Source organism: Drosophila miranda, chromosome XR (assembly GCF_003369915.1).
Source record: "Drosophila miranda strain MSH22 chromosome XR, D.miranda_PacBio2.1, whole genome shotgun sequence".
NCBI lineage: Eukaryota > Metazoa > Arthropoda > Insecta > Diptera > Drosophilidae > Drosophila > Drosophila miranda.
Window position 1 is genome coordinate 2122636 of NC_046674.1, and position 13912 is coordinate 2136547.

At 44.4% G+C, this 13912-nt stretch overlaps 2 protein-coding genes across 6 annotated transcripts; one reads left to right on the forward strand and one right to left on the reverse strand.

Moving 5' to 3' along the window:
- Nucleotides 1-3059: 3059 nt before the first annotated feature.
- On the reverse strand, nt 3060-10812 carry LOC108152565 (DENN domain-containing protein 5B). Of its 5 annotated transcripts, none has more exons than XM_033386525.1 (15): nt 10797-10812; nt 9599-10090; nt 9427-9536; nt 8664-9076; nt 8304-8593; nt 7165-8236; nt 6889-7095; nt 6083-6263; nt 5665-6004; nt 5469-5598; nt 5145-5395; nt 4925-5070; nt 4734-4852; nt 4289-4665; nt 3060-4229 (listed from the first exon to the last, which is right to left on the reverse strand). In XM_033386525.1, exons 2-15 carry the CDS (start codon nt 9993-9995, stop codon nt 3811-3813), a joined length of 4452 nt encoding a protein of 1483 aa, XP_033242416.1. In that variant the 5' UTR covers nt 9996-10090; nt 10797-10812; the 3' UTR covers nt 3060-3810. The 5 variants fall into 5 exon arrangements, with proteins under 5 accessions (XP_033242416.1, XP_017137489.1, XP_017137487.1 ...); XM_017282000.2 differs by lacking the exon at nt 10797-10812 and adding an exon at nt 10398-10473; XM_017281998.2 differs by lacking the exon at nt 10797-10812 and adding an exon at nt 10340-10470.
- A 634-nt stretch (nt 10813-11446) lies between these two features.
- Nucleotides 11447-13446, forward strand: LOC108153229 (protein phosphatase PTC7 homolog). The gene has a single exon (XM_017283062.2). It carries the CDS (start codon nt 11728-11730, stop codon nt 12667-12669), a length of 942 nt encoding a protein of 313 aa, XP_017138551.1. The 5' UTR covers nt 11447-11727; the 3' UTR covers nt 12670-13446.
- Nucleotides 13447-13912: the final 466 nt, after the last annotated feature.

A 13912-nucleotide genomic window follows, 5' to 3' on the forward strand; every position in this document is an offset into this window, starting at 1 on the left:
GGGAATTAATGAATTAGGTACCATTTGGAAATGGATAGCAGGCAGCCCTGATCACGACGACTTTTTAAAAATACAGAATAAAGTAAATTAATCAATTGAAAATAATAATAAACAATTTATAATAAATTCCAAAGCTTGCAATGAAATTGAATTGCTATCAAATTCATTAAAAAATGTCATCTTCAATGAAGAAACGATACTGAGAAAGCATCGTTTAAAATTAATAACTTTTGGTCTACTAAATTTAGTTGATACCATAACCCTCTTTAAGGTAAACATTTTCAATACAAAAATTTTAAATAAAAATGAAATAGAGGACATTTATAAGCATGAAAAACAGCCTGTTGAACTGTCTGATCTACGGGATATTGCAACGGTTAAACTGATTCGAAATGCAGATTTAATAATCATTTATATAAAATGTCCTCAAATTAACGATCTTGCAAGCTTTACCATGCAAGAGCCATCTCACAAGATGATGGAATTTTAGTTATAAGTGAAAATGTTTGTGAATGTAAGGAGAAATACTATTTAATGAATAATTTTAAAAGTGAGACTTTTGACAACTACGCACAAATAGATTTAAAGAAGACCTGTTTCACCAATATACTTAATGGCTTTAGGGCAAACTGCACTAAAAAAGGGAAAACAACAAAGAAATAGACATCATACAGGATGGTGCCATATTAGTTTCAGGCAAAAATAACGTAGACAATACTACTTTGATAGGATCGTATCTCATTATGTTCAACAACACAATTAAAATAAATAATATAATCCACATAAATGATAAGGGTAAAATTCTAAAATACATATCGCATCATAGATATACATATATACCAATATACTTGCACATAGATATAAGCATTGCATGTTTCGGGTTAGCTGAACCCAACATGAATATATAAGAATCATTCTGAATAAAGTAACACTGCGGAGCAGACGCTCCAAATGAAATTATCTAAGTTCACTCATATTACAGCAGCGCAAAGAATGGCGAAGGTGTGCCTGGATGATTCCGTTCTACTGGTGGATATATTCGCTGAAGTCTGCAATCTCTGGGAGCTGCCTGAAAATAGCCCCGGCTACATCATAAGCCAGTTCTCACCTAAGAATTCTGTGGAGCGCGGGGACTCTATGTCGCAGCTTATATGCCACTCCTGCATTAATGGGGTCCAGAGTGCATATCGATATAAGCTTAAATTGGACCAAGGACCTGAAAATTATCAACGTTTTCATATAGTTTTATCAAGCGTTTCGGAAAATGAAGAAACGTACACAATTAATAGCAGCGATAAAGAGGAGAATCTCATTCGTGCAAATGAAAGCCATGGGATCGAGGCAGAGCACGAAAATGAGCAAAAATAAACAATTGAACAAAGAGAATTAGAGGCAGGAGTCAGCGAAAAAGAACCATCCATTTGAAAAAGAGGATTTCTTGGGGACGATGGAAATTCTTATGCTAATATCAACGGATACCGAGAACCAAGAAACCGATGACAGGGCGAAGAATTTCAAATAATATCAGAAGAAATTAGAGTTCTATCAGAACTTCAAAATTTATCGGGACGAAACATTTAAGAATGGGGGGAGTTAACGTACCCAATTTTATTGAGCTCTTATACGAGTTGTAAGCAATCTTTGGCTTTCTAAGACGAAAACAATTTCAATCTTGGGCCTCCGCCCAATTGGTTTTTTTCAAGATATAAGGTCTGAGGAATTTTGAACAAATGAGCGGCAGACTGGGAGCATTCTCCAGAGAGAATCGCAGCAGTCAGACGTAAATTAAGCCGCAGCAGCGGAAATCAGCCGAGATTAAGCAGTAACCCTAAAAATTGTTGTTCTCAAACATATCAGACTACCGCGAATAATAATATCAATAAACTATCTCTAAATAATATAATAAGAAATACTTCTAATTTAATTTAAGAATTTTAACTTTTTTGTTGAAGCGGGAGCGGCTGGCGGCTGAGAGCCGGAAAGCGGTAGCGGCTGGTGGTTCAGAGCCAGAAAGAGGTATGGGGCAAATTAAATTAGGTGGATAAGGTCGGAGGAATTTTGAACAAATGAGTGGAAGACCGCACGTTGCCTCCATTTTATAGGCTGCGGACACGCGAAATTGAAGCAGCGCAGCGCTGCTCCAGACTCATGCGCAGGCGCAGCAGGCTCTCTGCCCGCTTTTCATTGGTTCTGCTTACCGTTACTTTGTATATGTGTGCGTGTGTATGCTGTGCCTGGGTCTATGTAAATCTAGTGATAGACTTTTTCGTGCAATATCTGTCTGTTAGTAGATAATAAAATAAAAATATAGTAAGCGTAAATATACTTAGCCCAAATATACATTAATTTTAATTTGAAGGCGGAGGATCCCGTGTAAATTTACGGACCAATGTGAAGTCATGTATGAAATATATAATATATTATGGACAATATTAAGAAAAAAGTTACCAAATAAATCATATACAAAATAAAAGTTCTTCTGATATTGCAGGGCATTCTTCAAAGGTGTGTATAATTTCAACATCATTTAAATTTAAACTTTTAGTAGAGAGTTCTACGGAATGCAAATGAACGGGAATGGGTGATTCATGCGATTCAGATCATTGCACTCTCAATTCAGAGGTATATGTCCTTATTTTTGCAAAGTTTATTTTTATTTTTCCAATAGTTTAAACCACGTTTTACTTTAAATTTCAATCAGTGAAACTAACTTCCTTCTACATTTTGTTTTTCACGTCGTTGTTTGTTTGAAAATATGACAACAAGTTTTGCTGAAAATGTTCTAGAGGTAAAGGTTGAGAAAGGCATTGGCATTCGATCTTTCGTAATCCCCCCATATGCGAATATGAACAAATTGCTTGACTCGACTCCAAGCAATCCATGCTATAAAAAATGTTACGTACACAGATCTTCGCAGCTAAACAGGATTGCCATCAATCAAGTGCCGCTCTCACTCTCGCCGTCGTATCTGTGTACGAGCATCACGATGAAGTTCGGGAAGGGAACCGCATATCCGGCGACGCTAGGCTTGCGCTTGCTCTTAGTTCGATCTTCGCTGATTAATATAATTGCTGTCTTTTGCATATTTATTGACTTTCAGTGTCTTAGGGTAATAAATTCAAACATTTTTTGGCTCAAAAGTGTAAACGTACAGTTGGAATACAAATTAAAAACCCTTTTGGGTATATCTTCCATGCACTTGTCTTAAAAAAATAATAAAATATAAAACAATAGCTCAATAGTTCTTTGGTAAACAGAAAAAAACAAAAACTAAATCAAAAGCTACCGTTGAAATTAGTGTACTTTGGAATTGACCAAGAATATTGGAATATCTTAATTGCTAGCTACACACACATACACACACAATTACATGCATGTACATATGTATGCATATGCATATGTAGATTTTTGAACAACATTTTAGAATTTGTTATAGTAAACGTCTTAATTGCACGGTAAATGTTCTTAAAATTCGATAAGGAATTTCTTTCGACTTTGGCTTAAATTTTCTCATGGTTTCGGTTTCCCGTTTCTCATTTTGGTTTGCTCTCTATATAGTATGTCTGACTTGGTTCTTGGCAAGCATATAATGGATTGAATGGCAAGGATAAGGATAAGGTTAAGGATGAGTATTTAAGGGGCAGGATTTCTTAGATAAATCTAACAACGAATTCGAGTATTTCCGAGATTCCTTAAGAGCATATGTATATGAGTATTCTCTAGGTCACTGGTTGCAAAACAATTTCCGTGGGTTGAAGTGAGTGCTGTGTCGTAGGGGATTTGGATGGGATCGGTCGGATCGGAATCATCTCAGCACTGAGATGGAATGCGTATGCCCTGGGTAATGGAGTTCTCCAGCACAATGTGACAGTCGTCGAGCGGCTCCAGAATCTGAATGAAAAAGGTGAGAAGATTGCGGCGCCGCAGGAAGCTCTCCTCGTCGTACATCTCCTGGGTAACTTTGGTGAGGGCCATCGGCTTGATGAGGCGCGTTAGCAGATGCTCTCGGAGGCTCAGGCACATTAGCAGCTGGAACTTTCCATCTTTGCCCAGGGCCGTGCCGTTGATTTCGTCCATTAGCTGCACATACAGACGCCAGATGCTGGTGATCTCACGACGCTTTAGGCTATTGCCACTGCCGCTGCTATTGCTGAAGGAGGAGTCCATGCTGGAGGCAGAGTCCTCCAGCTCCAGCTGCAGATTCTGCTCAAAAAGCTCTTTAACCTTGGCTTAAATGGAAATAAGGATTCAAATACGAATCTACAGATGGATTGGCCCTTTCGCTTACTGAAATAATCCCAGATGTAGAGATTTCTGCCAAAGAAACGTGCTGAACGAAAGCCACAGAGGAACACCTGCTCCAGGCATTTGACCAGGCCATCATCGCCGCAGAGGAGGTTCGTTAGAGTGCCCACATCCCGGTCCCTGCTCGGTTTGTAGTGCCACTTGACAATCACATTTACGCAATTGCCCAACTGGTGCTGGATCTCCGATGGCGCCAGCGATTCCTGGCGCTGCACACTGGGACTGCGTGTGCGTGGCGGCGTGCGGGTGTCCGGCACTAGCTCGGCATTCTTCACACTCGTCGAGATGCGTTGGCCCACCAGCAAACGCTCTGTGGAGTCATCGTCCACGCCACGGCCCAGCCATCGGCCACAGGGGAATCTGCAAAAGTGCGAAACATTTCAATTGAGAATGGGACAACTATTTGGATGGGGTTGTTTCTGGCTCACTTGTAGGTGTGTCCGGTGACCTCATTGCGCATCACCACCTGCTCCACGAGCCACTTGTGGCTGGGCCCCGAATTGTCGTGACCAATGCGCATGGTTGTCAAGAGGCCAAGGTTTTTGTACTGCCAAATGAAAGGAAAGGGTCATTTATATATATATATATTTATACTCGAATATTCTGAGTCAATGCTTACATGAAAAATAAACTCCAGGGAACCCTTGGGCACTGGCACCCGCTGTGTCTCATTCATTGTGCCCGAGACCATGATCCAAACATTGCTGGAGGTGTGATAGGAGCCGTACTTTCGGGAGGGGAAGATGACAACGCGATAGGGCAGCTCTGGGGGCAACAGAGAAGGTGAGAGAGAAGGGTAAGGCAATAGCAGACAGGGGCTAAAGCTAGCTTGGACCTACTCGTTGTGGGATAGATGTTGGTGAAGCTGAAGTAGTCCACGGTATTGAGGGTCAGCAGATGATACAAGAACTGCTCCTTCTCCTCCTCGCAGCGCAGAAAGGCCGAACGCTTATACAGTGACCTCAGTAGGCTCTCATCCGAGAGCAGAGTGCGAAAGTGTCGCGACAGCAGTTTTTTCTCCAGCGAGAGACGCACCCAGGCGCGTGTATAGCCAATGTGCGTCTTAATATCAGCCATGGCCAATACGTTTCTATGCGTTTTTCATAGCAGAATTTCAGTCAGTCAATAAAATGATGTAAGGGAAATTTATACAATCTACTTACTTTACATCGAACTCTAGGGACTCTGGCAAAGGACACAGCTGCTCCAGGCCCACAAATTTATTGCGATCACGCGAACGACTGCGGTTGGGGCTGGGCGGCCCATCAAAGTCCGTTTGGAATGTAGAAAGATCTGAAAGGACAGAGGGATATACATATGTAAATAAAGAGAAAACTAATGGATGTCCTGTGAACTCACAATCCATTCGCTTGCGCATTGCATTCCATGCCAGTGCTGGCGATGCTGTGGCTATGGCCATCTTATTGCTTTGACTGCTGGATACTGGAGCCGTCTGCTCCACACCGGAACTGTCGCCGCCAATGCGTGCCTCCTGCATTTCAATGTAGGCCTGCAAATGCGCCCAAAGTGCGGACTTTCCCTGCTTATTCTGCAGTCCATGCGACCAGATCTTCTCTAGCAGATCACACATGCTGGCTATCAGAGTGTTCTCCTCGATGCCATCACCCTTGAGGCCCAAAGCCACTGCCTCATTGCCCATCTTCTCCAGCAGCATGCGTTTGCTCTTTGATTTTATGTCCTAAAAAAGGGAAAAAACAGAATGGTGTTAGGGTATTAGGGCTTTGGGGATAGGGGATCCTGTCATTCCTGTATTTACCTTTAGAAGACGCTCTACAAATGTCCAATTAGCTTGGGCTATCAAGGCCGGACTCACATCCGCTGTGGTCAGATTGGCAGACAATCGATTGATGGAATTGGCGCTTGAGGCCTTCTGGTCCAGCGATATCTCCCTGGCCCTCCATTTATTCCCATTCTTAACCCGCCGCAAACTGTTGCCTCTGTGTTTTCCGGTGGTTTGCGGGTGAGAGGAGGATTTTGGTTTGTTTTGATTGAATTATGAAGGTTAGCCGCGAATGAATTAGTTGGAAATTTGATATTCGAGAACAGAAACAGATATATAGGTGGATTAGTGGGGAAAACGTTCGAAAGAAATCAGGTTTAGGGATGTGATCTATTATGTGCAAAGCATGCAAAAACGATAGAACAAAACAGAACAGAACAGAAATGATTACAAATGAAAGATACAAAAGACGAAACAAACAAAACAAAGTCTCGATTAAGGCTTTGAGAAATGCAGAGTTTATTGTTAAGTGATAGAAAAATCAAATAAATTACTAAAAGGAAATGGAGTGAAGTTCCCCCACGAACAAACTATACATACATTCTATGGTCTATATTTCTAGTTTCTATCCTATATATGGTGTCGTATAACTAACATTAGATAATATCATAAATTTGCTAGCCTTTGCGGGAGCTTAGGTACATTTTTCCTTTTTTTTTGGGGGGGGGGGGGGGGAGGGGTAGTATTATTATTGGAATGAGTGCAAGAGTTAGCTCGGGGTTGGGGCGGGGGCGGGTAGGCGTGCTGCTGTGGAATAAAAACAAATGCATAAAGGGGACTACCTCGAGGCGCACTCCTGGTTCAGCACGCCCTTCTCCAGCAGCGGAAAGCTGCGAAAATATGCCGCTCGATTGGATAGAATCTCGCTGGGAGGCGTCACCTCGATGTCAATGCAATTGAGACGCTTTTCGAAGCCCTGCTGCGAGTCCTGGCTGAGAACGCAAGGCTCATAGCTGGTGGCGCAGATCATGTTCTCACCATGGCGGCGCCTGTTTCGTAATAGAGATGGAGAACAAAACATTAATCTCAGGGTTAAGGGGGTAAGGGAAAACACCTACCTTAAGAGCTTCACGCGATGATCGAACAACTGGAGCTGCTCATCCGGCAGCGATTCCCACATGGATAGTATTTTATTATCAATCAGCGTGGCAAACATCTGAGATTCAAGGAAGCGCGACAAAAACGCCCGATGGTGCTCCGGCTGATCCGAGAGGAACGACGATTTATCAAAGTTCTGCAACGTTTCGCGATTCGACAGCCACTCGTCCTTGGCCTGATTCGGATAGATTACGAAATACTCATACGCATGGAACATGTGCACAAAGCGATTGAGAAAGACCTCCCTCACAGAGTTATTGATGCGCAGATCCTGGTAGTACTGCTCCACGACCGAGAGTTTCGGTTTCTCCGTGCGCCTAGGTACGGGCATGGTGGCATCCACTGCATCCACATCGTGATAAACACCCACGGGGGAGGACGATAGCGAAACAGTGGGACTGCCCACGGGCGACCCACCCTGAGTGCCTCTAATGCCTCCCTTGCGGCGCAGAAAATCAGCAATACGCGGCACATGATCGATCTTTGAGGGATGCGCCGTCAGCGGTTGGTAGTCCACGGGTCCCCCACCCGGTGATTGCCCGGGTCCGGACAGCGTATACACCGTCTCCTGCAGCTGCTGGAAGCGCTCCTTGCTGCGTCGTGCCGCCTGCAGGCCCGTTGGCAAGGTGCAGCTCGAGATCATGGCATCGACGCCGCCGCCACCTCCTACACTGCCGCCACGCCCTGCATACCCATTCTTCAGACTGGGCTCCTGGTCGCGATCTCGCTCAATCTCGAATTTGTCCAGCACCGAACTGATCTCCGCCATAAAATCCTGCTTGTGGGGAAACACAGGCATCTCCTCCGGTAGCTGGATGAGCTTCTTGTCAATGTCCACGAAGCACAGGGCCGCCTCGCTGCCAATCTTATGCGCCGCCTCGCATCCGGCATGTAATCCCATCACAAACGGAACCGGAGCATCCAGGAAATGATGCAATGCAGCGGGCAGAATGGGGGCATAGACATGAGGCCAAACAAATGGAAAGAGCAGCGACGTTATGCATTCGCCCACAATCATGAGTCTTTGGTAGTCTTTAAAAGAGAAAAGGAAACCGAAATCAAGAATGAGGAATAAAGCGATGTGGCATCTTTTTTTTACCTGTTGATCGAAGCAGCACCTGGTTCTCCAGCAGCACACATGTCAGTAGCTGTATGACGCACTCCACGCCCAGATACTTGAAGAGCAGGCGCAGAGGGAAATCGAGAAGCGGTAATTCCGTGGCCAGCAACGGACGCTGCAGGATCAATGCGATGGCCGCCATATGCGGCTCTGTGGGGGGCAAATAAACGCGAATGGACTTGCCCGGCTGAGGTAGCATCACTTCATAGAGAATGTTGTAGACATAGGACTCGAGACTGATGCCAGCACCAGGCTGACGTGGAAGACATCTACAAAGAACGGGTTAACAGATTAATACTGTTTCCAGAGAAAAACCTCCTGCTCCTGCCTACACTGTACCTGTACAAATTCTTGAGAAATATCTGCGCTGCAAAGGCATAGGGAGCCTGACAAATGAGCGAAATGCTCTTGGCCACATACAACTTATCCTTGTTGATGTCGTAGTAGCTTTGTGCGGACTGCGGTGCCTGTCCCGCCACCTTAAAGTGTCGCGGCAGGGAACGACTCACAGGACCATCCTGTTTGACGCGACTCAGCGAATGCGTCTGCTGGCCATTCGATAGCTCCGTAATGAACATGGACTGCAGCGTGTGGATGGCCCCGCAGATATTTCGATTACGTATTTCCTCGTAGAAGACCAGACTGAAGCCATAGCATCGCTTGCCATCTTCCCGAGTGGTGGCGAACGAATGGAATCTCGGCTCAATGTTGTGTTTTTGGGTACGAAAGCGCAGGCCCTGGGGCAACGAGAGCTACAGACACAGAAATACGAATCGTTAGATAAGACAATTTCTCAAAGTTATAAATAAAATCCATTGATGGCTAGAGATCCATTTGATGATAAGATGATTATGGAGTGAGGGAAAAAGTCGACTACACAACGTAGTCATCGTCGTGGCTGCTTGCTGATGGCAATGTGGCATCAATTAAAAATGCTACTTCAGTCTCGTCTCCTTACCCCACTCCACAATCGTATCAATGAGCACGACCACGACGCCAGCGAAGCATGAATTTTCATCGAAAAGGGCAGCCAATTGAGTTCAATTATGGAGCATATGAATATGGAATATTAGAATAGCGGATGGGGAGAGTGGGGACCTACCATGCATATCCCATGGGCATCAAAGGGGTTCCAGGCCACATGTTCGGGATAGTGGGCCAGGGGTTTGCTCTTGTACGCCCGATCCAGGGGCGAACAGTGCAGATTGTCCCCTAAAAAAAAAACGAATGTCTTTAGTACTTCTCCCCAAACAATCACTGGGATGGAGTCGCACCTGCAAAGCGATCTGGCTCAAGGCCCGTGTCCAGATCCAGGCCACATATCACAAAATAGTCGGCAAAGCGCGAAAACTGCGGATCAGCATCGCGCTTTAATTGATTCAACTCGGATTGCTCCCCAGGCGATGTGGGTGATTGCACCATGGAGGCAGGCGTCTGGCCGTTTTGAGTGGTGGCGGTGCTTGTGGTGCTGCTGCTGGTGGCATTGTTGAGCATCAATTTGGACAAGCGACTGGAAACGACATTGTCACGCGTCGTCATAGCTTCAGCTCCAAAACTCCTACGGCTCGAGCCAGCGGCGTCGTCGTCTTTCGCTTCTAATATTGTTGTTTGTGCTCCAAAAATGAACATCAAACAACCATTGAGACTCTTCGTCCACACGCACACATGCATGCAGAGATGTGTATGTAATACCGTTATGTACTCTGCAATTTTTGTGCACTTTCCAATTTTCTACGCAACCGTGAGTCGATAAATATTATTTGTATCTGCAATATATGTATGTTATATATATGTCTATTATTTTTAGGTTTATTTTATTTTTACTTTCTACATGTGTGCGTGTGCTTGTGTTGTATGTGTATATGCAAAATTTTCTATGCCAATGGCACACACAGACAAGACACACCAACACCACCACAGACAACACCACACTCGACAACCACCTCGCGTTTGTTGTGACTGTTCAGGTGGCTTTCTTTTCAAGCCTTCGCGTTTAAAACTGGGTCGAAACCTACTAGCAACAATTCTTGTGTTCGGGAAGAACCACTACCAACAACAAAGAGCAATAATTACAGTTGGGGGGCTAGTGCCATTGGCACACACAGACACGAAACTTCGTTGTTTACCAACACACACACAAACAACACCAACCACTTCGCACAGTGTGACCGCGCACGTATTGGTGAAATACACCATCTACCCTCAGAAATATTTTGAAAACGAGACGGTGCATTTCGGTATATATTTTTCCCTCTTCGAATCGGTTATTGGCTCTTTGAATCGGCATGACTCTCAACGGGTTTTACCGTTCAGAATTTATGGGCCAGCAGCATGTGCCGAAAAAATAGCAACATTCTGCATACCTTGGATATAAGGATATATTAGAATTGAGGAAGTGTTTGTCAGATATGCTCTATTGAATGCAGATATTTTTCAGTCACAAATTTAAGCTATTTCAACGAAATTTCTTACGGAGACCAAGAATTGGCATCGGAATTGAGATACATATACAGGAAACTAATCAAAGGCGTCAATAGGCAATAAACCATTCAAACTGAGAGAAGCTCATTACTAATTACTTTTCAGAGCAGCTTGGAACAAACACAATTTTAAAAATTATTTACAAAATTTACAAATGTCCATACTTACAGCTGACCAGCAACAATGACATAACATTCCGTGCACACTTACGTTTTGTGATTTGACTTTTTTTGTTGAAATCTTTATTCATAAACATTCTATAAAAAGCAGAGTTTAAGATTAGCATATCTAGTGAAAAATTGATTCATCAATAGGATACAAATATGTGATCAGGGCTGAAAGCTCTAGCTAGCTAGTAATATTAAACCGAATATCAAAATCGAGGAACATGAATTCCGATCATGGACAGAGAACGATTAACCCATTGTCGACCAAAGGGTGTTAAAATACACTCCATGAAAGTGATGAAACTTGAAGAATTGTAGCAAAGTTCAGATGCAAAATATCGAGGTAATTAGGGGTCATTAGGATGGATCTCCAAGAAGATTTTACGGACACTAATATTTGCCGTGTTTTAGCTCAAGTTGTTCACCTGTTTAAAAAGTGTGCGACTTAGAGGGTTAAGTTCGTTTAATCATTATGAGCTGCTGAACACTGCGAAAGTGACATTTGACGGAGGTGTGGATAAAAAGTGTATCACATAACATTTCGCATTTAATTGGAACGTAAATTAGAAAATTCGAAAAATTGTGAGTTCAATCACCGAAAAAGCTATTGATACGAAAGCGGGGCATGCGACTGATGCCAAACGACGCCTTTTCCATGCACGACAAGTTGTAAAATCGATACCTATATGTACGAAAGTGAAAATCCAAATTGACGCGACCGACCAAACCACGAGATCACACTAGTTTTCTGAGCGATGCATTCGCTTCACTGGACATCGCGTATGATATCGCGGGCCCTGCGTAGCAGCTTTTCCACACTCTTGGAGTCTGCCACTGGGGCTGCGGCCAGCAAGGGTGGCGAAGGTGCTCTCAAGTCTGCCTCACCGCGGCCACATTTCGTGTCTGTGGTCTGTGGATTCGCCAAGGACAACCTGCGCCACAAGTACAAGCCTGGAAAGTATGGCGAGGACTCCTGGTTCAAGGCATCCACAGAGCAGGCCGATGTTATGGGCGTGGCCGACGGTGTCGGAGGCTGGCGCAGCTACGGCATCGATCCGGGCGAGTTTTCCTCCTTCCTGATGCGCACATGCGAGCGCCTGGTGCAGTGCAGTCACTTTAACCCGCAGCGACCCGTCAATCTGCTGGCGTACAGCTACTGCGAGCTGATGGAACAGAAGAAGCCCATTCTGGGCAGCAGCACTGCCTGCGTGTTAATCCTCAATCGGGAGACGAAAACGGTGCACACTGCCAATATCGGAGACAGTGGCTTCATGGTGGTGAGGCAGGGCGAGGTGGTGCACAAGTCTGAGGAGCAACAGCACTACTTCAACACGCCCTTCCAGCTATCCCTGCCCCCGCCCGGCCATGGCCCGAACGTGCTGAGCGATAGCCCCGAGTCGGCGGACACCATGAGTTTCCCCGTGGAGGATGGCGATGTTATACTCATCGCCACCGATGGCGTCTTCGACAATGTGCCCGAGGACCTCATGCTGGATGTGCTGCGCGATGTGGAGGGCGAACGGGATCCCGTCAAGCTACAGATGACCGCCAACAGCCTGGCCCTGATGGCCCGCACGCTGTCCCTCAACAGCGAGTTCCTCTCGCCCTTTGCCCTCAGCGCTCGTCGCAACAATATACAGGCACGCGGTGGCAAGCCAGATGACATTACAGTCGTCCTGGCCACTGTTGCAATGTAAAAAAAACTCATAGTCGAGAGATGTTCCCTTAACGTCAATGTCCCCCCGTCAATGTCTCCAAAACTTAGTGATTAATGTTTAATCGTAGCTCGTACGTATTTAGTTAGCTTTTAGGAGTCTGTTTCCGTGGTTCTGTCTAATGTTTAAGCTTAGTGTTGAGATATTGAATGAGACAAGAACGAACGATGGCCATAACGATAACAACAACGACACGAACACCTCCCTTCCCCACTTTTAATTGTTACAGAATTGCATGACCCATGCCCCTTGCCCCATTCCCCATACCCCCAAATTCATTCATACTAAAATAACACAAAAAAACTAAATAACGCGCATCCTGGAGAGCGACCTAAACGTTAAAAATTACCCCCTGACGCCCCCAATCAAAGCGAATGCAACGCCTTCAAATGTATACATAACCCTCGCTATAAGTAGTAAAAACAACAAACAAAAAATTATTATAATAAATGCAAAATTATCAGGCCGAAATGATCTTTGTCGTCAGCGACGGCTTCACGACGGAGGAGTAGAGTAGCGTTCTAATCAACAAATAAATTGCGAAACGAGCCCGAACCCTGGCGGAGGAGGAGGAGGAGGAGGAGTAGATGATGGATTGCGTTGAGGAGTCGAAGTGCATAATGGTATGCTATGCGAATTATTTGAACTGAGGATTTATTATATCCAGGCAAAAATGGCGACTGTCTTTAACAAAATTTACTGTCGAAATGTACTCACTGATATTTGCGACCCAATAAAATTATTCATTGAAAACAACAACCAATCAAACTGTGTTAATTTCGAGTCTCTAATTGCTTTGATAAAATTCATGGTCAAACGTGTGCACAAGCATATGGAAGGGGTTCTTTTCTTGAATTTATGTTTCGCATAAACCATGGAACCATGGGCAATTCAACGTTTCCTAACACTAGTCTAATACAAAATTAAAACATAATAGAGCCATTGAAAACGACTACTGGGAATGAATGCGACAAAAATGCTGTTTCCTCGATCTAACTAAACAGTTTATTCGTGCTAATTTGGAAACTGGTTTTGCTTGGATGTTCATGAATTCCCGTCTCGTATAAACAACAGCCGCTTAACCCCATCAAATACCGTGTAAAATGGGACGCCTTCTTAGCCCCATATATATACCGTGGCATTTAAATTGATTAAAAAAGGATGCACAATTCCCCAAAATATTTTCTCCGGCTGCGAACGTCACAGCGGCCATCGAAAGAGAAAT